A 21,670-nucleotide genomic window follows, 5' to 3' on the forward strand; every position below is an offset into this window, starting at 1 on the left:
AAAATATGCAAAACAGAAAATAATCTTTCCAAGAAACATGAAAGTTTAGAAAATATAGATATGATAGGTCAATTACTAGATGTGTAACCACTGGTAAATCTTTGCTGGGATTAAATCAGTGGCTGTATTTCATGATCAATAAATTTACAAAACAAACAAAACCTGTGGACTCTGGTAAGGCTACCAACCTTCTTATATTTATTTGTTTAAAACAGGATACTAATTTTAAAAATTATAGCCTATAATTAACATCCTTTTATAAGACTTTTTAACATCAATTTTTAAAAACTGAAATTAGCTTTATTTAAAACAAAACAACTCTCATTTCACTGGCTTATCTTTTTCATTCTGCTTATGACCATGTATAAATAGCTATCAGTTTAAGGAAAAGGTGATTGATATTAACCCATTTTACATTGCTATAGGTGATCAAGGAAGATTGACTTTCAAAATGCCTATATAGTATTTTGGTGCTGAGCTCTCTAAGATGCATTTTCAAAGGCAAGCATGCTAACCCATCACTCTAAAATATAAACTTTATAGTAGCTTAGGATTTATTAAGTTTTACTTCATATGTAAGTTAAATATGTCATTTTTAGAAACTGTAAAATCCAAATAGAAGTTTTATTACCTTCATATCAGTTTCTCTTGGAATGTGATCCTTGAAATCTTCAATTGAACTGACAAGAAAAGGAATGTGGTAGGACAAGACCTAGGCAGGAAAACAAATTAAGAATGCAGAATTATTTTTAAAAAGCAACCTCTAAACTTATGAGATATTATCATTCAATTACTTCTAGTTTGCATAAAATTATTTTACTTTATCTATTTTCAAGTGATTTTCTAAAGTACTACAATACACATAAACAGAATGTATTTGATGCCAAACCAAGTATAGTCAAAATGGAAAATGCTCTAATGAAGAAAAAGGTTGAAAAAGTAGCACAATATTCAGGCAAGTTTTATCCCCTAAATTTCAATACCAAAACAAAAAATGAGTTTAAGTAACTATAATTTTTATATGCTTTATTTCATATAAACTATGAAAACTGGAATTTTAATTATATTACTGCCAACTATAAATTTTTAAAGTTACTTTTAAATTTCTGGGAAATTAAAAAGGATTATTTGGCTATAGGATATGTACTCATAATGGTTTCTTACATCTCTAAGTGCTTCTTGTGCCAATGATCGGAAGGATAAAATTACACCAATTATTGTCATCCTCTTCAAGACACTGTCAACAGCTAAATTTGAAGGAAGGGGAGAAAAGAAGAGAGTGAATTGGATTCTTTCTTAACCATGGAGAAAACTCTTAGTCATAAAATCCCCATGATAAAAGGCACAATTAAAAACAATTTGATTACAACCAATGATTAAAGAGGCAAGGGTACTGAAAATTGATATTAAAATTAGGAAATTATAGTTTACTTCCAGTGGAGTACACTCTGTTCTTTAAAATGGTTTAGATGGTTCATCAGAATCCTGAAACAATCACGCAAGTAGCCACCTGTATAATCCTATCACATTAATGGTAGTGATAGGAGGAAGGAGAGAGAGACTAGGGGAAAAAGAAGAAGCTGATCAGAGTGGATCCTCAAAAATCAACTGGCGGGACTTCCCTGGTGGTCCAGTGGTAGAGAATCCACCTTCCAATGCAGGGGATGAGGGCTCAATCCTTGGTCGGGGAACTAAGATCCCACACGCCTCCGGGCAACTAAGCCCGTGCACCACAACTACTGAGCTCACACACCTCAATGAAAGAGCCCGCACGCCACAAACTACACAGCCCGCGTGCTCTGCAGACCACGTGCCACAACTAGAGAGAAAAAAACCTGCATGCCACAACTAGAGAGAAGCCCATGCAACACAATGAGGAGCCAGCGCACCGCAACAAAAGATGCCACATGACTCAACGAAGATCCCGTGTGCCGCAACTAAGACCCGATGCAGCCAAAAAAAAAAAAAAAATCAACTGGCCCTGGAACTTGGAGATGCTAAATTAAGTTGTTGAGGTCTAGAGAGTCCAGAAACAAAAAATGACTATTGAGATCATAAGCAGTAAGACCAGGTTTCTGAAGACTATGAATGGATTTGATCACTTACATTTTGGTTAGAGAACATTGTTCTGAAATTTATTGCTATTATATTCAATATCAAAACTTGGTTAAATAAAATCAAGAGAGATTAGAATTAGAAGGATCAATACCTTCGTAGTTTAAAAAGCCAAAATTTATTGAATTACTCCCTATATACAAGTCATTGTACTATATAATAAGAAAGCAAACATAAACAAAATAATAGTCTAGACCTTAATAACAGTCTAAATGGACGGTCAAGAAAACTAAGAAAATATGATCTTATTTATATGAGAGAAGGTATATATGTATACACATATATACAGACACACACATATTTGTATATACATAATAAATTTCTTGACAGATGTATAGAAAACTGTTAACTGTAGTTACACCTTTGAGAAGTAGGTATGGAGAGAATTTTGTTTTGACCTTCTACCTCCTGTGTGGTTTGTTTAAACCTTTACCATAAGCATCTTTTATTAATACACATGGAAAGGCATAAATATAAGCCAAAATGTGATGAGAATTAAAACAGAGTGTTAACAAAACGATGTAAGGCACAAATATGTTATAAATTCCACAGGCGCAAAGTCTTATTAATCTTTTTATTTATCTATGGCACTCAGCAGAGTGCTTAAGACCCAGAAGACTAGAAGATGTTCAATAAAATGGTTATTCAAGAAATGAGACTAGAAAGTAGTTACTATCCAGATAAGGAGAGAAGAAATGAGGGTAAAAGAAAATATTTCTCTGAGAATATGTCATCCAATTTATGGGCATAAAGGAGGAGTGAGAACAAAAGGGCATTCCAGTCCAAAAAACAAGACAGCAAACCCAGAAAAAAGAATGCAGAGAATAAGGTGAACAATCAGAAAATAAGTAGTGTGATATAATCATATACTTCCCAAAGGATGTTACTCAGAATTTAATGAAGTTTGCAAAGACTGTATCTATAACCTCCTCTTGAATATGCACAATAACAATATATTAAAAGTTCTGAGAAACTTCACATTAAGAAATCTTGTTTAACTTATTGTTTTAATAAATAAAATAAATTTGCTCAAGTCACATAGTCAGAAATTCCAAAAAATTAAAAGTTAATTTCAGATTGTCTCCCAATTCAGAGCTACTTTTCTTTTTTTTTTTGGCCGCACCACATGGCTTGCAAGATCTTAGTTCCCCAAGCAGGGATTGAATCCGGGCCATGGCAGTGAAAGTACCTAACTACTGGACCTCCAGGGAATTCCCCAGAGCTACTTTTAATAAATTATATTGCTTTCTCTTTTTTAGGGTATTTAAAAGAATGTGTTTGTTGACTATGAAAATCAAACTGCTACAAAAGTAAATCAATTTCTGTATGTGGGATAAAGGCAGCACAAAGGTAAAGAAGAGATCAGAGACAAAAGAGAGTATTCTGGAAAACAGTTCAACTCACAGCGTAGCTTTCTCTATTCCCCTAAATAAGTCAGTCTCAAGCAGATCTTTTCTTTTTCCAAATCACAAAAAAGATTTTGTTTCAAATCCACGAGTAGAAGAGTTAAAGTAACAGTAAACATGCATTGAACACTGCAGTGGATTAGCTGCTTCTAACCAGATGACACAGTCAAAATGTTGTTTATTAGCATGAAATTAAGTAGGGTTAAGGCCAGTTGGGTGATCAAATGAGTATTTAAAAATTAAAGAAATGTGAAAAATAATAAAAAAAATAATAAAGTAAAACATACTAGAAAACATAAGTATATAGTATAACAATGAACAGAAGATTGCCAACAAACACATGAAAGGATGCTCAACATCACTAATCATTAGAGAAATGCAAATCAAAACTACAATGAGGTTATCACCTCACACCAGTCAGAATGGCCATCATCAAAAAGTCTACAAACAATAAATGCTGGAGAGGGTGTGAAGAAAAGGGAGCCCTCCTGTACTGCTGGTGGGAATGTAAATTGATACAGCCACTATGGAGAACAGTATGGAGGTTCCTTAAAAAACTAAAAATAGAACTACCATACACCCAGCAATCCCACTACTGGGCATATACCCTGAGAAAACCATAATTCAAAAAGAGTCATGTACCACGATGTTCATTGCAGAACTATTTACAATAGCCAGGACATGGAAGCAACCTAAGTGTCCATCGACAGATGAATGGATAAAGAAGATGTGGTACATATATACAATGGAATATTACTGAGCCATAAAAAGAAATAAAATTGTGTTATTTGTAGTGAGGTGGATGGACCTAGAGTCTGTCATACAGAGTGAAGTAAGTCAGAAAGAGAAAAACAAATACCCGTATGCTAACACATATATAAGGAATCCAAAAAAAAAAGGAAAAAAAATGGTTCTGAAGAACCTAGGGGCAGGACAGGAATAAAGACGCAGACGTAGAGAATGAACTCGAGGACACCGGGAGGGGGAAGGGTAATAAGATGGGATGAAGTGAGAGAGTGGCATGGACATATATACACTACCAAATGTAAAACAGACAGCTAGTGGGAAGCAGCCGCATAGCACAGGGAGATCAGCTCGGTGCTTTGTGACCACCTAGAGGGGTGGGATAGGGAGGGTGGGAGGGAGACGCAAGAGGGAGGGGATATGGGGATATATGTATATGTATAGCTGATTTACTTTGTTATAAAGCAGAAACTAACACACCATTGTAAAGCAATTATACTCCAATAAAGATGTTAAAAAGAAAAACAATGAACAAAAGAGATCAGATAGGGATTTAAAAAATAATATCCTACTAAGATTTGAAAAAAAATTTTTTTAATTTATTTTGGCTGCGTTGGGTCTTCGTTGCCGTGCACGGGCTTTCTCTAGTTGCGGTGCACAGGCTTCTTATTGCGGTGGCTTCTCTTGTTGCAGAGCATGGGCTCTAGGCACACAGGCTTCAGCAGTTGCAGCACGCGGGCTCAGTAGTTGCAGCACGCGGGCTTCAGTAGTTGTGGTGTACAGGCTCAGTAGCTGTGGTGCACGGGCTTAGTTGATCCGCGGCATGTGGGATCTTCCTGGACCAGGGATCGAACCTGGGTTCCCTGCATTGGCAGGTGGATTCCTAAGCGCCACCAGGGAAGTCCCCTTACTAAGTATTTATTCACACTCCTCCTCCCTATAATGCTACCAAGTCAATCTTTCCTTTTTCATTTTTTAAATTTCATTTTATAAAGTTCCATACAGTAAACTTGACTTTTCCCCCTTTCAGTGTAATTTTTATTAAATAATTTTGTATTTTTTTATTCATTTATTTTTTGGCTGCGTTGGGTCATTGTTGCTGCGTGTGGGCTTTCTCTAGTTGCGGCGCACAGTCTTCAGTAGTTGTGGCACAAGGGCTCAGTAGTTGTGGCTCATGGGCTCTAGAGTGCAGGCTCAGTATTTGTGGCACACAGACTTGCTCCATGTCATGTGGAATCTTCCCGGACCAGGGCTCAAACCCGTGTCCTCTGCATTGGCAGGCGGATTCTTAACCACTGTGCCACCAGGAAAGTCCCAAAGTTTGTATTTTTAAAAGCAGGATAAGATAGCCTAATAAAGTGATTCTCTAAATCATTTTATAGTTTTATAAAATTTGATATAGCTGCAAAACATTTAAAAGAAAAACATCAAAGGGGAAGTATATAAAATACATGCATCTTTAATTTACTTCAGGGTTATTTTTTATTTGGGAAAATAAACTCTGGTTTTCTCAAATACAGAGAATATTTAATTTAGAATTTCACTAAATTTTTAATGTTGTAAAGGCTTTTGAATGAATCAGTAAGTATGACTTTAAAATAATTTTTAATTATAACTTTGAGTTCAAGGACAAAAATCAAATGAAATTAATTCAAGTACATCTAAAATAGGTACTTGGCTAAACATACTTTAATAAACACTTAAGATTCACTGCTATTTCACATATCTCCCACAAAGAATCAGTATCAAGAAGACATTTTTTTAAGTTGTAGGCTCAGGTTTTCATGCAATGAATACTAGTTAGCAATACAAAGGAACAAACTACTGATTCACTTAACACAGAGGGGTGAATCTCAACAATATATACGAAAGAGTATATACTCTGTGATTCTGTTTATATGAAGTTTTAGAACAGGCAAATTTAATCTACAGTGATAGAAATCAGAGCAGTCACTGTCTAGGGGTGTGAAACTGACTACAAAGAGTCATGAGAAGCTTTCTGAGGTGATGGGACTGCTCTACCTCTTGACTGTGGTAATGGTTATGTGGATGTATACAACATTTGTCAAAATCCATCACACCATTCACTTAAATGTGTGCATTTTACTTACATAAGCAATACCTCGATAAAGTTGATTTTCAGAAAATTACAGACTCAAAAGTTAAATCTCCTTTAGTCTAAATTAATATAGATTTATTGTATTTAATTTAATGGGTTCATGAACTAATTGATAATGATATCAAATATTTGACACATGGTACTAAGAGTATGGAAAAGAAAAAAAAATTATGAAACAGGTAAGCCATTCACTTAAAAGATCCTTTGACTGCAAAAATTTTCCAGTTCTCCTCATTACTGAAGAGTACTTTTCATAACTTACTACTTATATTTATATTTATAAAATTTGAGCAAAAGCTAAATACTGAGTGTCAAGGTGTTTGTAATGCTTATAAAAAGTATCATGAGTTACCCACACGATAATCTTTTAAAGAGCGCAGCCATCTGGTCGGGTTTGTCAAAGCTGGTCCTCATTTGTGTTAGCACATCAACATTCTCCACCACAAGTTTCTAAAGAAAAGAAAAGAAAGATCCTAGGTCAGGCATAGACCTCCTTATGTTGATGAGATAAGAACATGCTTGGAAATTACAATCTAGCAAGTGGGAAAAATAATACATGAAATCTAGATGCTCTATGCTGTTTTTGTTATTGTTTTCATAAAAGAATTTTAAAATTATTTACATAAAATTAATGTTTTCCTTCAGTTTGCAAATTCAAGAAGGGAGGAGTTCAGGAAAAAGCAATAAAGATAAGTAGTAGGATAAAGGATTATCTTCTGCTTAGACACAGAACAGCACCAATAATAAAAAGCAGACACTGAAGTGGATATAGAGAGCAATAAATTCCAACTAAAACAAAAAGAACTTGCTAAAGTTAAAGCTGGCTAAAGATAGCCTAGAATTCATCATTGGATATATATATATATATATATATATATATATATATATATAAAATCAGAGGGAGAAAAACTTGTAGGGATATGGTACCACTTCACAGAGAACAGAGCAATGTTTCCTAGCACAAAATGGAAATGTCAACTATCAACCTCCTCTTTCAGGGACCAGTGAGAAAAGGGAAGAGAAGAGAGGGAAGAGAGTGAAGGATAGCTAATTAAGAAAAGTATAACTCATTAAACAATGCTTTTCTTAAAAGGAATACTGGAAAAGTAATTTCATTTAAAAATTATAACTCAAACAAATATAATTAATTTTATTCTGACAGAGATAGTGGGTATATGTATTTGGAAAGCCTGGATATCTCAATTCAGCAGGTCTGGGTGTGGAGATGTTATGTAGCAAGCATATTGTTAAAGTGCCATAGTGGTTGTGTTACAAGCCAAAGGCTGATGACAAATGATTTAAGGGGAGCATGGAAAACTACATGGAAAATCTATAAAAGTAATTTTTCCTATACTAGTATGAATTTTGCTTATGTTCCACTTGAGATCATTTCTGTTTATGCTCTCATTCAGATGTTCAGCTCCAGTCACGTTTATTTGCTAAATTCAACTTCTACAGTGTCTAATTAGACTACCTGCTCTCTCTGAGACCAATTCAATACTTGTTCCATCAATCAATATACACTCAAATATATGCTCAATCTTGACTGTGCTCATGCACCTTGAACATAATATCATGTTATCAGTGAATCAAAGACAGCAATGAATTTTAAATGCACCATTATCTAATGTGCCATTAAGAAAAAACTCGGGCTTCCCTGGTGGCACAGTGGTTAAGAATCCACCTGCCAATGCAGGGGACATGGGTTCGAGCCCTGGTCCGGGAAGATCCCACATGCCGCGAAGCAACTAAGCCAGTGCACCACAACTACTGAGCCTGCACTCTAGAGCCCACAAGCCACAACTACTGAGCCCGCGTGTTGCAACTACTGAAGCCCGCACGCTGCAACTACTGAAGCCCGTGCGCGTAGAGCCTGTGCTCCGCAAGAAGAGAAGCTACTGCAATGAGAAGCCAGCGCACCGCAATGAAGAGTAGCCCCCGCTCGCCGCAACTAGAGAAAGCCTGCGCACAGCAACGAAGACCCAATGCAACCAAAAATAAATAAATAAAATAAATAAATTAAAAAAGAAAAAAGAAAAAAACTCTACCAATTAAAACTAACACAATGTTTTCTAATCATATAAGACGTATAATTTCAGAAATGCTAATATAGGATAATTGTTTTAGAATCAATAAATTATTGTATATATTTAATAGTAAGATTCTGTAATCATTTTTAAGCTCCTCTACTAGGCAATTTACAAACAATCCCATTTACCCTGATCCAAATGAGGGAGGTGACAGTCCAATTTTACAACTGAGAAAACTAAGGTTCAGAGAAGTTAGATAACTTGCCCAAAGTTATAGATATTAAACAGTGGAATTTGGAATTTGAATTCAGGTATGCCTGATTTTAAAATCCACGCTCTTAATCCCTAAAGAAATGGTTGTTAATCTTCAGTGTGCATCAGAATGATCTGGAGGACTTGCTGGGCTCTAGCTCCACAGGTTCTGATTCAGCATGTCTTAGGTAGAACCAAAACTGGTGCATTTTTATTAAGATCCAAGGCAAGGCTGCCACTGCTGACCTGGGGACCATGCTTTAAGAACGATTACCCCGAAGTATCTGTTTGCACATTACTCTTAAAAAAAAGTTAATGATGTCTCCTCTTAAAAGTACAGTTTATATACATTTCTTTTCTCCCTCAATTGCACCCTGAAACAGAGCTTTCTATACATTTAAAGCCATTGATTAATATCTCTGACAAATGGCCCAAATGCTGGAACTAGGAATTGTAACTAAATAGTCTGGAACAAACTGAGACTAATCAAGTGAAACGAATCAAGACTACTAAAAAAAATGTTGGTTTTCTGTTAGAAAGTGTTAAATTCTTGGCACAATTCATATTTAAATTTCTTACTTCATCCTTCTAGGACTCTGAAGAACTAGAAGAACTGAAAGAACTGGCAAGACTGGAAGAAGTTGACTCGATGGGCACAACTCCAAATGAAACACCCCAAGAATTTTAGTAGGAATGGAGACACTGGTTGTTTTCTTCTCCAGAAAGTAATAAGCACGTTTTATCATTATTACATGTGCATAGTGTTGACTATGTCTGACACCCAATTTACTCACAACCATTAAATATAAAGAAGCTTTCGTTTTTTTTAATTGGCCCACAGATTTACTCTGAAATAAAAAGGTCCTCAGCTAAAACAGGAACTGAAACAATCAATTAAGGTAATCTTTAAGATAAAAAGAAGATGCAGCCACATAATATTTAGTTTATGTCAGTTTAGATATAAATAATATCTAAAACTAAAAACTAAATATAAATATTTAGTTTATATTTAGTTTATGTCAGTTTAGATATAAATAATAATATATATATAATATATAATATATATATATAATATTATATATATATAATATATATAATATATATATAATATAATAATATATAATAATATATATATTTATATATATATAAATAATAAATAAATGGCAAATAAAAAGAGAAAATTAAAAGCTAAGATCTTACAGAACTATCTTAAATATATTATAATTCCCCCCAAAACACTGTATTCACTAATTTCATAAAGATTAAAATGCTATATCGGCATCATCATGCTCTAATATGGAGAGTGTGAGTTATAATCTTTACTGAGGGATATTTGACAATATCAGAAAAAAATGTAAATGTACATATTCTTTGATCCACTTTCAGAAATTTGTCCTGTAGAAATGTTCAAACAAGTATGTAGACTACATGGAAGTGCTGGCTAAATGTAGAGAACTCTATATGCATGTCTAAACTCTGCTTCTTCCAGAAATACACTGAAGTGATAGGAAAAAAATAAAAAGGCATAAATCTTTGGTAACAAAGGAAACAACAGAAGAAAGAAGACCTAATGAGAGATGCCAACAAAATTCTAGAAGATGAAAACTGGAGCAAAGAATAAGTGGAGAAGAGAAATTTGAGCAGTTAAGTTCCTGCAGGGGAGATACTATGCAGAAGGCAAGCTAATGGAAGCCTCAGGGCCTAGGTAGGATTCAGAAATTGTAGGCAGTGGCATAGAAAGGAAGACTTGGGCTTGATAACAAGAGGGTTATTACATGTCTGTAAGGTGCGGGGGTGGGGGGGTGGTCATTACACACCCAACTTCTCCTCACCGTCTTAAGAAGTGATGCTGACAAGGAGGACTCTACTTTCAGGAACATCAGGAACAGAAGGTGGCCGGAGAGAAAGGGAGAACGACCTAAGAATCACTGTAGCCAGCCAGATGTATTAGACCTCGTCCCTCCTCCCTCCCCTAATCTCCAACAGACTTCCACTCTTCAGCTGGAGCTGACTGCATGTGAAAAATTATTTGCAGGAATCATTTGAATCCTAGGATGAAGATACCTTTCTCCAGAGAGGATTTTTATTGGCTTCTGCCAAGCACCTTGGGGCACTACTAATCTAGGACCACTTTTAATCCACATTCAAGACTTGAGATTCAAGACAAAGAGAGTAACACAAACAGGGCTGCAAATCCTGGGGGGTGGGGGGTGAATCGTTTCCAGTTCACTGTTACCCTGAAGGTATAACTCTTTGGGGTATCTATGTAAAGAGGGCGAAAGGGAATTTAAGCAGAATTCCTTTCCACTCCTACTTTGGGCAGTCTTTGGGTTTTGATTACGGAGCCCCTTGCTCCCCACAAGACCACCAAGACTCAGCTGAATCTTAACAAATGTTACTTCTGGATCAGCGAATGTCCTCACATCAGCAAAGTGGCTTCCAGTGCTTTCCTTGATTTTAGCCTAGAAATAAACACCTCACTGCCTTTTTAGCTCTTCTTTAGAAAATTTTTTCTTTATATACATATATATATACATTTCAAAAAAAGTTGTCCTTAAGCGAAAAGTTGATCTAAATAACCTAGCCTACCAGTATTGGAAGCAGCAATCTGTATGTTATTTTACTTCTGTAATTTCATAAATTTGATTATTCTAAGGAAAGTAATTTTATAGGACACTGAAAAATGCAAAGCAATTAGAATCAGCACCGATAGACAAGTACTTCTGGAGATTTATCTCAATGAGATATAAAACACACTGAACAGTATAAAACACACTGAAGTTGTCTATATGAAACACCATTATATTATGATCGTAAGATTTCTTATGGAATAAATTATCAGAATACACGTTGAAGTATGCCTCAGTACACAGAGGCTGAGAATACAAAGTCATAAATAACACCTCCAGTTCTTAATAATATACAAATAGTTAAATTCAGAGGGACTTCCCTGGTGGCTCAGTGGTTAAGAATCTGCCTGCCAATGCAGGGGACATGGGTTCGATCCCTGGTCAGGAAAGATCCCACATGCCGCGGAGCAACTAAGCCCGCGAGCCACAACTACTGAAGCCTGCGTGCCTAGAGCCCATGCTCTGCAATAAGAGAAGCCACGACAATGAGAAGCCGGTGCACTGCAACAAAGAGTAGCCCACGCACTGCAATGAAGAGTAGCCCCCGCTCGCCACAACTAGAGAAAGCCCACGCGTAGCAATGAAGATCCAACGCAGCCAAAATAAATAAATTAATTAATTTTAAAAAAATAAAATAAATTCAGAGAAATCTGAACTACAACTTGGGATTATTAAGAAGGATATCTAAGAAAACCACTGTAAAGCACTGTGCAATTCCAGAAAACTAAATCCTCAGGGCTAGCTTTGTTTTGCAGAAATCTAAATGATAATGGGCACAATGCTAGAAATGTAAAGCTTTCATATTTATCGTTGACCACATGAAGAAGCCTTCTGAAAAATACTCAACTAAATCAGGATTTAGTGTTTGAGAAGCAAAAAAATAAAAATAAAAAGCCCCTAAATACCAAAACATAATCATGTGATTTTCTAAAAGTCTTACAAGTAACATTAAATCATTAATAAAATAGGCAAGTTTTTATGAAGGTAAAAAGAAAAGTTAAGTAAGGAAAATCACACAGATTACTAAAATCAAAAGTTTTAGAGAAAAAAAAGTTTTAGTATCCTAAACCATCTTGGTTTTGGGGTATACTACATTCAATGAGAAACCCAAGCTAATTCACACCCATATATCTCCAAAGATAATAAATCTAAGCTCCTACACAAAAAGTTTCTTTTGTCTAGCTTTTTAACTCAGGTTTAATACTACCAAATATTTGAAAAAGAATCCAGCCAAGAAATAACACTAGAGTCAGAAAAGTCATAGTATTAAAAAAGAAGTCAACACTATACTATTATCACATCAACTTTAAATTCAATTTTAATATCTGAGAAAGAAAATATGGTCACTCCAAGATACAAAAGAGAAATGTTAAAACATAAGCTCCTTCCATTTCTTTTAAAGAGCAGGAATGTATTTGATAACATTGATACTAAAGGACATAGCTAAGACAGTTAAGTTTATAGAAGGATTACTGAAAGACTATAACAAAATCTGAACTAAAAAAATATCCAGAAATAATGAACAATATCTAACAAGATAAATTATTAAAGGAACAACAATAAAGGTCTAAAAAACGAAATCACACAAAATATAAGATGTAGAAAGCCTGGTTCAAGTCTGTATATGAAAACAAAAGAGGGGAGGGGAAGAAGGAAGGGGAAAGGAGGAAAGGAGAAGGAGGAAGGGGGAAGGGAAAAAAAGGCACCTGATTCCAAGTTGAAAACAGCATGGTATAGCTATGTAAAGTGCTGATGCTATCTTAAACTGTATCAGTAAGTATGGTGTCCAGGGTAAGTAGGTACACCCTCACTACTCAGATCTCTAGCTGAAGTTTATTCTCAGTTCAGGGCACCAGCCTCTAAAAGTGACACCAACAAGATAGAATTTGTAACAGAAGAGAGTGAGACTAAATATGAATATACTTCACCTAGGGAAGAGAAAGGTAATACCAACGAAAGTTTTTAAATATGTGAAGGGTCATCTTGTTAGAGGCAGTCTCTACCTCTTGATGTAAGAATGAGGACCAATCAAAAATTACTATTTAGATATTAACATAACTAGAGATATGCAGTAATTGATAAGACTGTCTCATTTTCAAGAAGACCAAATCATCCACCTAGAAAAATGTGTATTCCGGCATCAGATAAGGGTGGGTTAGCTGACTGCTAAGATCTCTTGCATTTCTCAAGACAGTGTAGTAGGGTACTAGTATAAGCTCTGGAGCCAGATAGACTATACAGATTCAAATTAAAAGTTTCACCACTTATTAGCATGTGAGCCTGGACAAGTTACTTCACCTTTCCTGGTCTCACTTTTCTAATTTGTAAAATAGGGACAATACCAGTCTTAAGGATTTAAAGGAGTTAATAAAAAATATATAAAGAGCTTAGAAAAGTCCTAGAACAAAGTAAAGAGTAAGGAAAGCTACCTATTTTTATTTTTGAATCCAACAGATATTTACCAAGCACTACTATGTGCTGGACACTAATTTAGCACCAAGGTTTTAAGAGAGTTTATAATTGAGTTTTTATTCTTGTGAGTGACATAAGATGCATGATATGGAAGGTCACCAGTAAAATACAAATAAAGCTGGATAAAAAGAATAAAAAGTAATGGTTGCTATTTTTAAAAGTGTGGTCAAGGAGGGATATTCTGATAATTGAAAATACATGAATGTCATGAGAAGACAAGCTAAGACAGTATCTTAGTGAAGAGTATTTTGAGATGACACAATAGCAAGTAGGCCAGCCAGGATGGAGGAGTGTAAAAGGTGAGAAAAAGTGGAAGGCCAGATCCTCTAGGGGCCTTGCAGCACTGTTAAGGACATCAGATACCTTGAATTCTCATAGATATGAATAGACTAGTTTTTATTATCACATCATAGTACTCAACCCACCATATTAAATGGCAAAGAAGCACTAAAAATACAAACAGTTCTAGAAGAATATGCTTATTCAGTCTGAAATAAAAAATAGTTGGCAAAAGCTAAATTACTGGACCATAACTCTTCTATTATCTCTTACTGAAAGGAACACAAGAAAGTAAATTAAAGATGAGAAATTTGTTCCCTGAGGCTTCTAGGCTTGCTGCTCATATTCTTGAAATGTTTTAAAGCTAAAATCAATAAAGACTATATTACCTTAAGTTCAGCAACTTGTGATGAAATATGCCACATAAGGCTTTCACTTAGGAACTTCATACCATATGGGCCTAGCAGTTCTGATAACGACCTCATTTCTGAAAGGAAATGGAATTAATTTTATACTTTGACAGAGCAAACATTTTAAGAAGCAAATTATTAATGGAAAACCCTAAGAAAAGTCAGTAGAATAAATAAGAACACAAATGCAAAGCTAAGTCTAAGATACAATGTATGATTATCCATATAATTGAATGAAAATAGTAATAACAGAATCAAAACCAAAAGAATTCTTCATTCTCTAAAACATGTCAGAGTATTATTCACCTGATATGTCAGAATATTCCTCTGCATTAAATGTTAATTCATTTTCCGTAGGTAAGTTCACAAATGCTTTCATTGCAGGGAAATAAGCTATATGACCATTGCTGACTTGTCTTAACAAAGTTTCCAGATACCTAAGGCGAAAAGTAAATTTACAAATGGAGAAATTAATTCAAAATTTATTATGGTATACATTCCTGCATATAATTTTAAAGTTGACTAATAATATGAATGAGCAATTATCCATTAAAAAAAAAACTTTCATAACTCATTCATTACAAAGAAACTTTATATCACTCCGAATTTCTAAATATGTTCCTTACCAATTTGTGTACAGACTTGTAATGGTTGGCTCTCCATGACTGTCTAAATGTTGTGTTTGTTGAAGAAGCACATTATTAAATACTCTTGTAATATCAATTTGCACATAGTTTTCTATTGACTGGAGTACAGTCATGTATGCTCTTACGCTTGTTAGAAGCTCTGATGGTTTTGCAATTTCCTGTGTGGCTTGATTATACATAGTCATTCCAACAATTGACCTGGGGGCGGGGGCGGGTAAAAAACGAATTAAAAAGTTCTAATTGTTGTATCTATATAAACAGGCCATTCAATCTACTGATCTCTAATATTAAATAAGCAATGAAATTTTAAATACACTTTGTTACAAATTCATGAAATTACTACTACGTTTATCTCACAGAAACAACTTTAAAAAAGAATATATACCTAAAAGGTATAATGAAATGGGAATGCAAGTGATTAAAAAAAAATACTAAGGGCATCAGTAATAAAAATGATTTAAGAATAAAGAGGTTTAAAAAATTCCTTTAACATGATATGTTGTCTCCAGCAAGTACAGTGGACTATTTAGTCCATAGCCTGAATTCCTTTGGCACTGTTATGTGCCAGTAGTTTTTTAGGCTTTATATATATTACCTACAGTCTTCATATTTAATAACCCTACTATGCAGTTATCACCACCATTGCATAGAGGGGGAAAAAAAAAAACTAAGGTGCAGAATTCAAGTAAACTGCTCAAGGTCACTTTGTTTGGAAGTGGTGGGTCTAGGATTTGACCCCACATCTGCCTGACTTAGTGCTACCTCTCAACAAAATGCATGACAATCAAAGCATGGCAACAACAACAAAGGCTTTATTGTACAATAATCACTCACACCACATAAAACACAGATCTGTTTGGTTTATATCCCAAGAAACTGTATAAGCCTAAAAGGAAACAAATGTTGAAAATACTTTCCTAAACGATCTTTTCCCACATTAGCCACCTTCTTTAAAACTCCTTGAGCATTAGATTTACAAAGATCTTAGACTTGTATTTGTAAGGATGAATCCTTAAAGACACCAGACAAACCCCATCACTAGTAACAGTCCCAGAAGAACAACTCAAGACAAAAACTGCTATCCTTGTACACAGCCCCTAAGTCCTAAGATTGTGCTCAAGTGATCAGCAAAAATCAACAAACTAATACTCACAAGCTATTTGTCCTGGCATAAAAATCTTTCCCAGGTAAACAAGTTTATATAGCCTTGCCTTGATCCTGATCACTAAGTAGATGTTTGGTAAAAAGAACATCTGCTTCTCCTTGGATTAACGGGCCAGACTGTTTACAGAAGGAAAACAAGGGAGCTGTAAACTGAACCCTACCTTCCACCCACCACTCCCTACCCCACCCAGTTGAGAGCCATAAATACCAGAAGGCGTAATGTCCCTCCGGTCTAAATACTGGAGCAGTCTGGGTTTCACTCTCAGGATGCCTACCTTACTAAAGAAGAGCAAAAGGTAGTCTTTGCTCAACACCGGACTCTTCTCAGCTGATGACTTAACACTCAATTTACTGCCCATTTAAATATTCTATTTTGTTCTATAATTGTCGAAGCTCTAAGCTTTATACCGTTTCATTACTACTCATAGTACTTAACAAACACAATGTTATGCATATGGCACAAACACTTGTTAGTGACTACAACCTTTTGCCAAACTTTTTGAAAAACCTTTGGCAAAATTTTGTTTCATAAATTGCCTTAAGGCCTTCAAGAAAAACATGTTGAATCAATATTTTCTTTAATAAATAAGTGTGTAATTTTAGAAAAAGGCTGAAGCAATATTTACAAAATTAAAAGATTTCTGACTTGTTACATAAAATATCATTTCAAGAAACATATATAACTTATAAAAGTAATTAGAATTGAGCGCCTCAAGAGTCTATAATTCTACTGGCATAACAGCATACGTTGGAATTCACAAGACTTAAGTGTTCATCTAGTCCTGAGGTTTTCACACATTTGACTGTGATCCACTATAAGATATGTATCTAGCATCACAACACACTACACACATACATAAACAGTTTCATGAAGCAGTATTTCTACTTACTACATGCAATGCACTGATTTTTTTCCTATTTCTTCTTCCTTCTTTACTTCCCTCCCTCTTCTTTCTTCCTTCAAATATTGATTACAACCTTCTAAACTGATTTCATGATCCTACTGGGATGCCACCTGCCCGCTGAAGTACACCTATTTGCTCCAATCTTCTCCCTTTTTCTTACAAGGAAGTTAAGACTCACAGAGATTAACTGGCTTGTCCAGTGTTGCAACTAGTTAATAAATATGGGATAAGAATCTGGGTAATTTAAGTAATTCCCAGTTCACTATTCTTTATACTTCCCAGTTCATTATTTTTTGTACTACCGTTTCTACTAATTTATATACCATTTATATACGATTTCTACTAATGCTTTCCCTCATAAAAGTAAACATTGCATAGATATGAAGAATAAATATAACAAACTCATTAACTAAACCAACAAACAAAAACAGTTTATACTCTTTCTTACTTAGTAAAGCGGATTTCCAGATGAGAAGTCAAATATTCTCGTGGGGTAAAGGTATGTTCCCAAACCACCATGTTTGGTACATAATTTATAGAGAAACACAACTCAGAAAGTGCAGTGTGCAATTTATCAAGGCTGAAAAAATATTATTGAACAGTAAATTAAAAATTTTCTTTAGCATTTCATCACAGCAATACAAAATTAATTTTATACACATATCAGACTTTATTTGGGAATAATAACTGCAAAATTGATTTTTTCTCTCTTAAGATCTGAACTGACAAGTTCAAAATCTCTAAGGGTATCACTAACCTTTGAGAGCAATTTTCTAAAGATAGCATCATTCATTTGTTTCTTCATTCAGATGATGACTATATTGACTTAATATACAAGAAAGAGCTTATTCTGCACTCATAAAGAATCATTTCCAACTCCTGCTGTACTTTCTGTTCTGGAGGAAGAAAGCTGTCTACAAAATGGCCAATAGCTTGCTCAACATAGGAAGCAAGGAAGTAGGCAATTACTTTAAACAAAAAATATTCACCTATTATTGCTCATCTATACCTCCCCTACAAACAAACAAACAGCACTGAATGCTATCTAGTCTAATATACCCATTAAAAAAGAAGGACATCAAGTATTTTCTAATATATGACAAGATGCCAAAGTAGTGTCAGACATCTGATTTTAAATAAACTGAAAATCATAGACTGCTTATAGTATACCCCCCCAAATCTTTAGACAGATTCTTGGCCTTCAATATTCAACATATAAAGACAAATGACATCTATTACATGTATTTTCTTCAAAAATCCAAAATATGTATTTTGAGATGAAATTAAGCACTAACTGGCTAATCAAGTTCACAAAGGTCAAAAAAATTAACAACTGGGAAATGAAGAATTTACAATTACCAGCATTTCCTCAGTACTAATGCCATACAAAAAATGAAAAAAAAACTCCTCTACCTATAACAAAAAGATACAATAATAGTGGATGGCTTACTTGGTCACTACCAGCCTGTTTTTCCTCATGCTCTCAACTCCTGGTTTTTCCCTTTCAGGTTCCCCTTTCTTACCAGTCTGTTTTTTTGACTTCTTATTCACTGCTTGACTGATGGTTTTGGCACAATGCTTGGGCAGCAACTGAATTTAAAAAGAAACGAAATCATACAAACCAATTACTTTGAAAACATTAACTACTGAAACAAACCTTAGCTAAATCCAGACTATGTGGCAAATATCATGCTAGCACTAAGAAGAGAGGTAATAAGTGAGATGTAGAGTTTACCTAGCCAGCTTGGAGAGCCCACTCAGCTTGGTGAAAAACAGAAACAGGTAAATCTTGTGTGAAGAAACACTTCATAGAGGTAGTTATAATCAAAGCTACAGTTAAAGGACAAGTTAAAAAATACCAGGCAAATGAGGAATAAGAAAGAACATTTTACTGAAAGGAAAATGGCCTATGAAGACCAAGACTATGATAGGACATGATGTGTTCAGAATCCAGTTAGAATGACTAGGTAGTGGAGTATAAAGTACAGGTTAGAGCGGTTTGAGCTACCTTAGGAAGGGACTTGAATGCCAAGCTAGAAGCTTAATTTTAAACTGTAATCCTAAGGACGGAGGGAATTTTTTAAAAACCTAATAATGGAGCTTCACAACGTAATGAGATTTACTGAGAGTGTGAGAATAAAATTAAAAAAAGGAAAAAAAAAACTAGCTAAGAGATCATTTTCTTGCCTTCCTACACAATTTTCCTATCTGTAAGGAAACATTTAAATTATCACCTGGTCACTAAGAGTACACTGTTCCGTGCAAATATCAGTGATGAGATTTCTAGCTTGTTTGGCCATTTCATCGAGGAACATATTACATAAGGAAAGACTGCGATCTCCAATATGATGTCTCTGTTAAAGCAAAACAGTAACAACAATAATAAAAACTATAAGAAAGTAGTTTGAATTAAAACACTTTTTAAATAAACATGGAAAATAAGGTTCAAGTCTATTCTACAATAAGGAGTGAGGATGGGAGATGTTATAGATTTCTTTTATCTCTTTTAACAACTAACCTACCATATTGTATTTGCACACAACTGACATAAAATAAGTACCTGGTGATTATACAATTATGATTGCAAGGAATCTGAAAGGACCAGTGTCTTCCTTAACATGAAAAACTGTTAATTTTCAAATTCCAATGTCCTATATCCAGTTCTTAAATAATAAAATATCAAACACACAATATGAAAGATCAGATTTAGAGTTATATTTTCTGATCTCACCTGATTATACGCACACACGTGTGTGTGTGTGTGTGTGTGTGTATATATATATATATACATAAAAATCTTGAAAACATAGAATTTTATAGTGTATAAACAGAAAAGAAATGTTAAAATATTTAAATAAAATCATTAGAAATCAACTCAGTAAAACAAACAAATTCACAAGGCATTCAACTCTCTAAAATCAAACTCCCTATCCCAGAAGAGAAAAAAAAGCTGACCACGAATGCATTTTCTGAACACAACAGGGGAAAAAAAGAATATTATATCTAACGTTTGGGAGATTATATACATATATGTAGATACATACACTCACTCAAATCAATCTATCTCTAGCTACAGAATTCTGTATCATTTTAGTTTTGGTGGGTGTTGCAATAGTTTAATGGGTTTTTCTTGTCAATGGTAACTGGAATGTTGAGTATATAATGCTGTACAACTTTGCACTATACATTTGCAATACTTACAAAGAGACAGCTTTTTAAAAAATTTCTATTGGAGTATAGTTGATTTAAAATGTTGTGTTAGTTTCTGGAGACAGATTTTTATAAGTGTTCTTTCCCTGATCTTCCATAATTATATAACAAACATATGCAGACATTACAAACATTATTTCTATGCTGAAATAAATGTAAGATAATATAAAAGAATATAAAAATACTTAAACATGTAAAATAACTGTTTCTAGATGTACCATGCTACCTTATAATGTATTTTATTTAAAATGCCCTTTAAAACTTGAATAGGAAGCAAAACCTAAAGGGATCTACAGACCAGATACAATTAAATAATGGTTCACTTTATTTAAGGAAAAATTTCAAATTATAAACATTTGTGTTTTATTTAACCAGACTCTGACTCCTGAAAGATAAAACATATCCCTTGCTATCCCTTCTTCCGGAAAAAAAGAACACTGAACTAGCATTGCTTCAAACTTACTAGACTAACTTATTTAAAATACAGATCTGATTTCACTACTTCTCTTCAATGGCTCAAAAATGCTAAGACTGGAAAGAAAACAGTACTAAGATTTCTTAACTCTGGCTCTGTGCTGAGAACAGAGGATAATGGCAGAAGCAAAGAGACCACTTAGGAGACAATAACAATCATCCAGGCAAAAGATGATGTGGCTTGTTCAAGGGTGAGAGGAGGCAGGAGTCTGAATATATAAACATATATAAAGGCAGAGCCAAAAACAGAAAGGCTTCAAGTTGGGGTGGATGTGGAAAATCAGTAAGTCTATTCTGGACATGTTACACTTCAGATGGTTAAAAATACCTAAGTTGCAGCAGGATACAGAGAAAATCCAACTCGAAGGGAAAGGTGTGGGCTGCAGATATAGATTTAGGAGACATTAGCATATGGAAGATTTTTAAACAATGAAACTGGAAAAGATGAGTGAACTACTCTACTGGATGGTACAGTTATAGCAACACGATAATTAGTTTCTCATTAGTACTGGCTACCATTATCTGGGAATCCTGCTGACCCAGGAGGGTGTGAATTTCAAATCTAGTTCAAAAGGTACCATCTTTCTTCAAATTCACTGTAAGAACTACAGCTTAAAATAAAGCCTCAGCATTAAGAAGTTGTTCTAGAGGCCTTTTCTATAACCTTTCTGATCTAAATGAGATGAATGGCTAAAACTAAAATTACAAAGCAAGATTGCACTGAGAACTATTAACTGTGCACACCAACTTACTCTATCCTCACCCTTAGGTGAATTCCCTCATCACCCTTAGATGAATTCCCTCAACGTTCCC

The 21,670-nt window shown here is 34.6% G+C and overlaps 1 protein-coding gene across 1 annotated transcript in view; it reads right to left on the reverse strand.

Annotated features, from left to right (window-relative positions):
- The window catches only part of NCKAP1 (NCK associated protein 1), a 95,406-nt gene that overhangs the window by 7,923 nt on the left and 65,813 nt on the right, over positions 1–21,670 (reverse strand). Inside the window, exons 18-26 of the mRNA XM_059928282.1 lie at positions 19,408–19,527; positions 18,624–18,763; positions 17,622–17,753; positions 15,084–15,302; positions 14,764–14,894; positions 14,437–14,534; positions 6,741–6,834; positions 1,165–1,247; positions 632–712 (exon numbers count right to left, since the gene is read on the reverse strand). Coding sequence (XP_059784265.1) covers positions 632–712; positions 1,165–1,247; positions 6,741–6,834; positions 14,437–14,534; positions 14,764–14,894; positions 15,084–15,302; positions 17,622–17,753; positions 18,624–18,763; positions 19,408–19,527 — 1,098 coding nt within the window. The remainder of the gene's footprint in view (positions 1–631; positions 713–1,164; positions 1,248–6,740; positions 6,835–14,436; positions 14,535–14,763; positions 14,895–15,083; positions 15,303–17,621; positions 17,754–18,623; positions 18,764–19,407; positions 19,528–21,670) is intronic.

This window comes from Balaenoptera ricei, chromosome 7 (genome assembly GCF_028023285.1).
Source record: "Balaenoptera ricei isolate mBalRic1 chromosome 7, mBalRic1.hap2, whole genome shotgun sequence".
Taxonomy (NCBI): domain Eukaryota; kingdom Metazoa; phylum Chordata; class Mammalia; order Artiodactyla; family Balaenopteridae; genus Balaenoptera; species Balaenoptera ricei.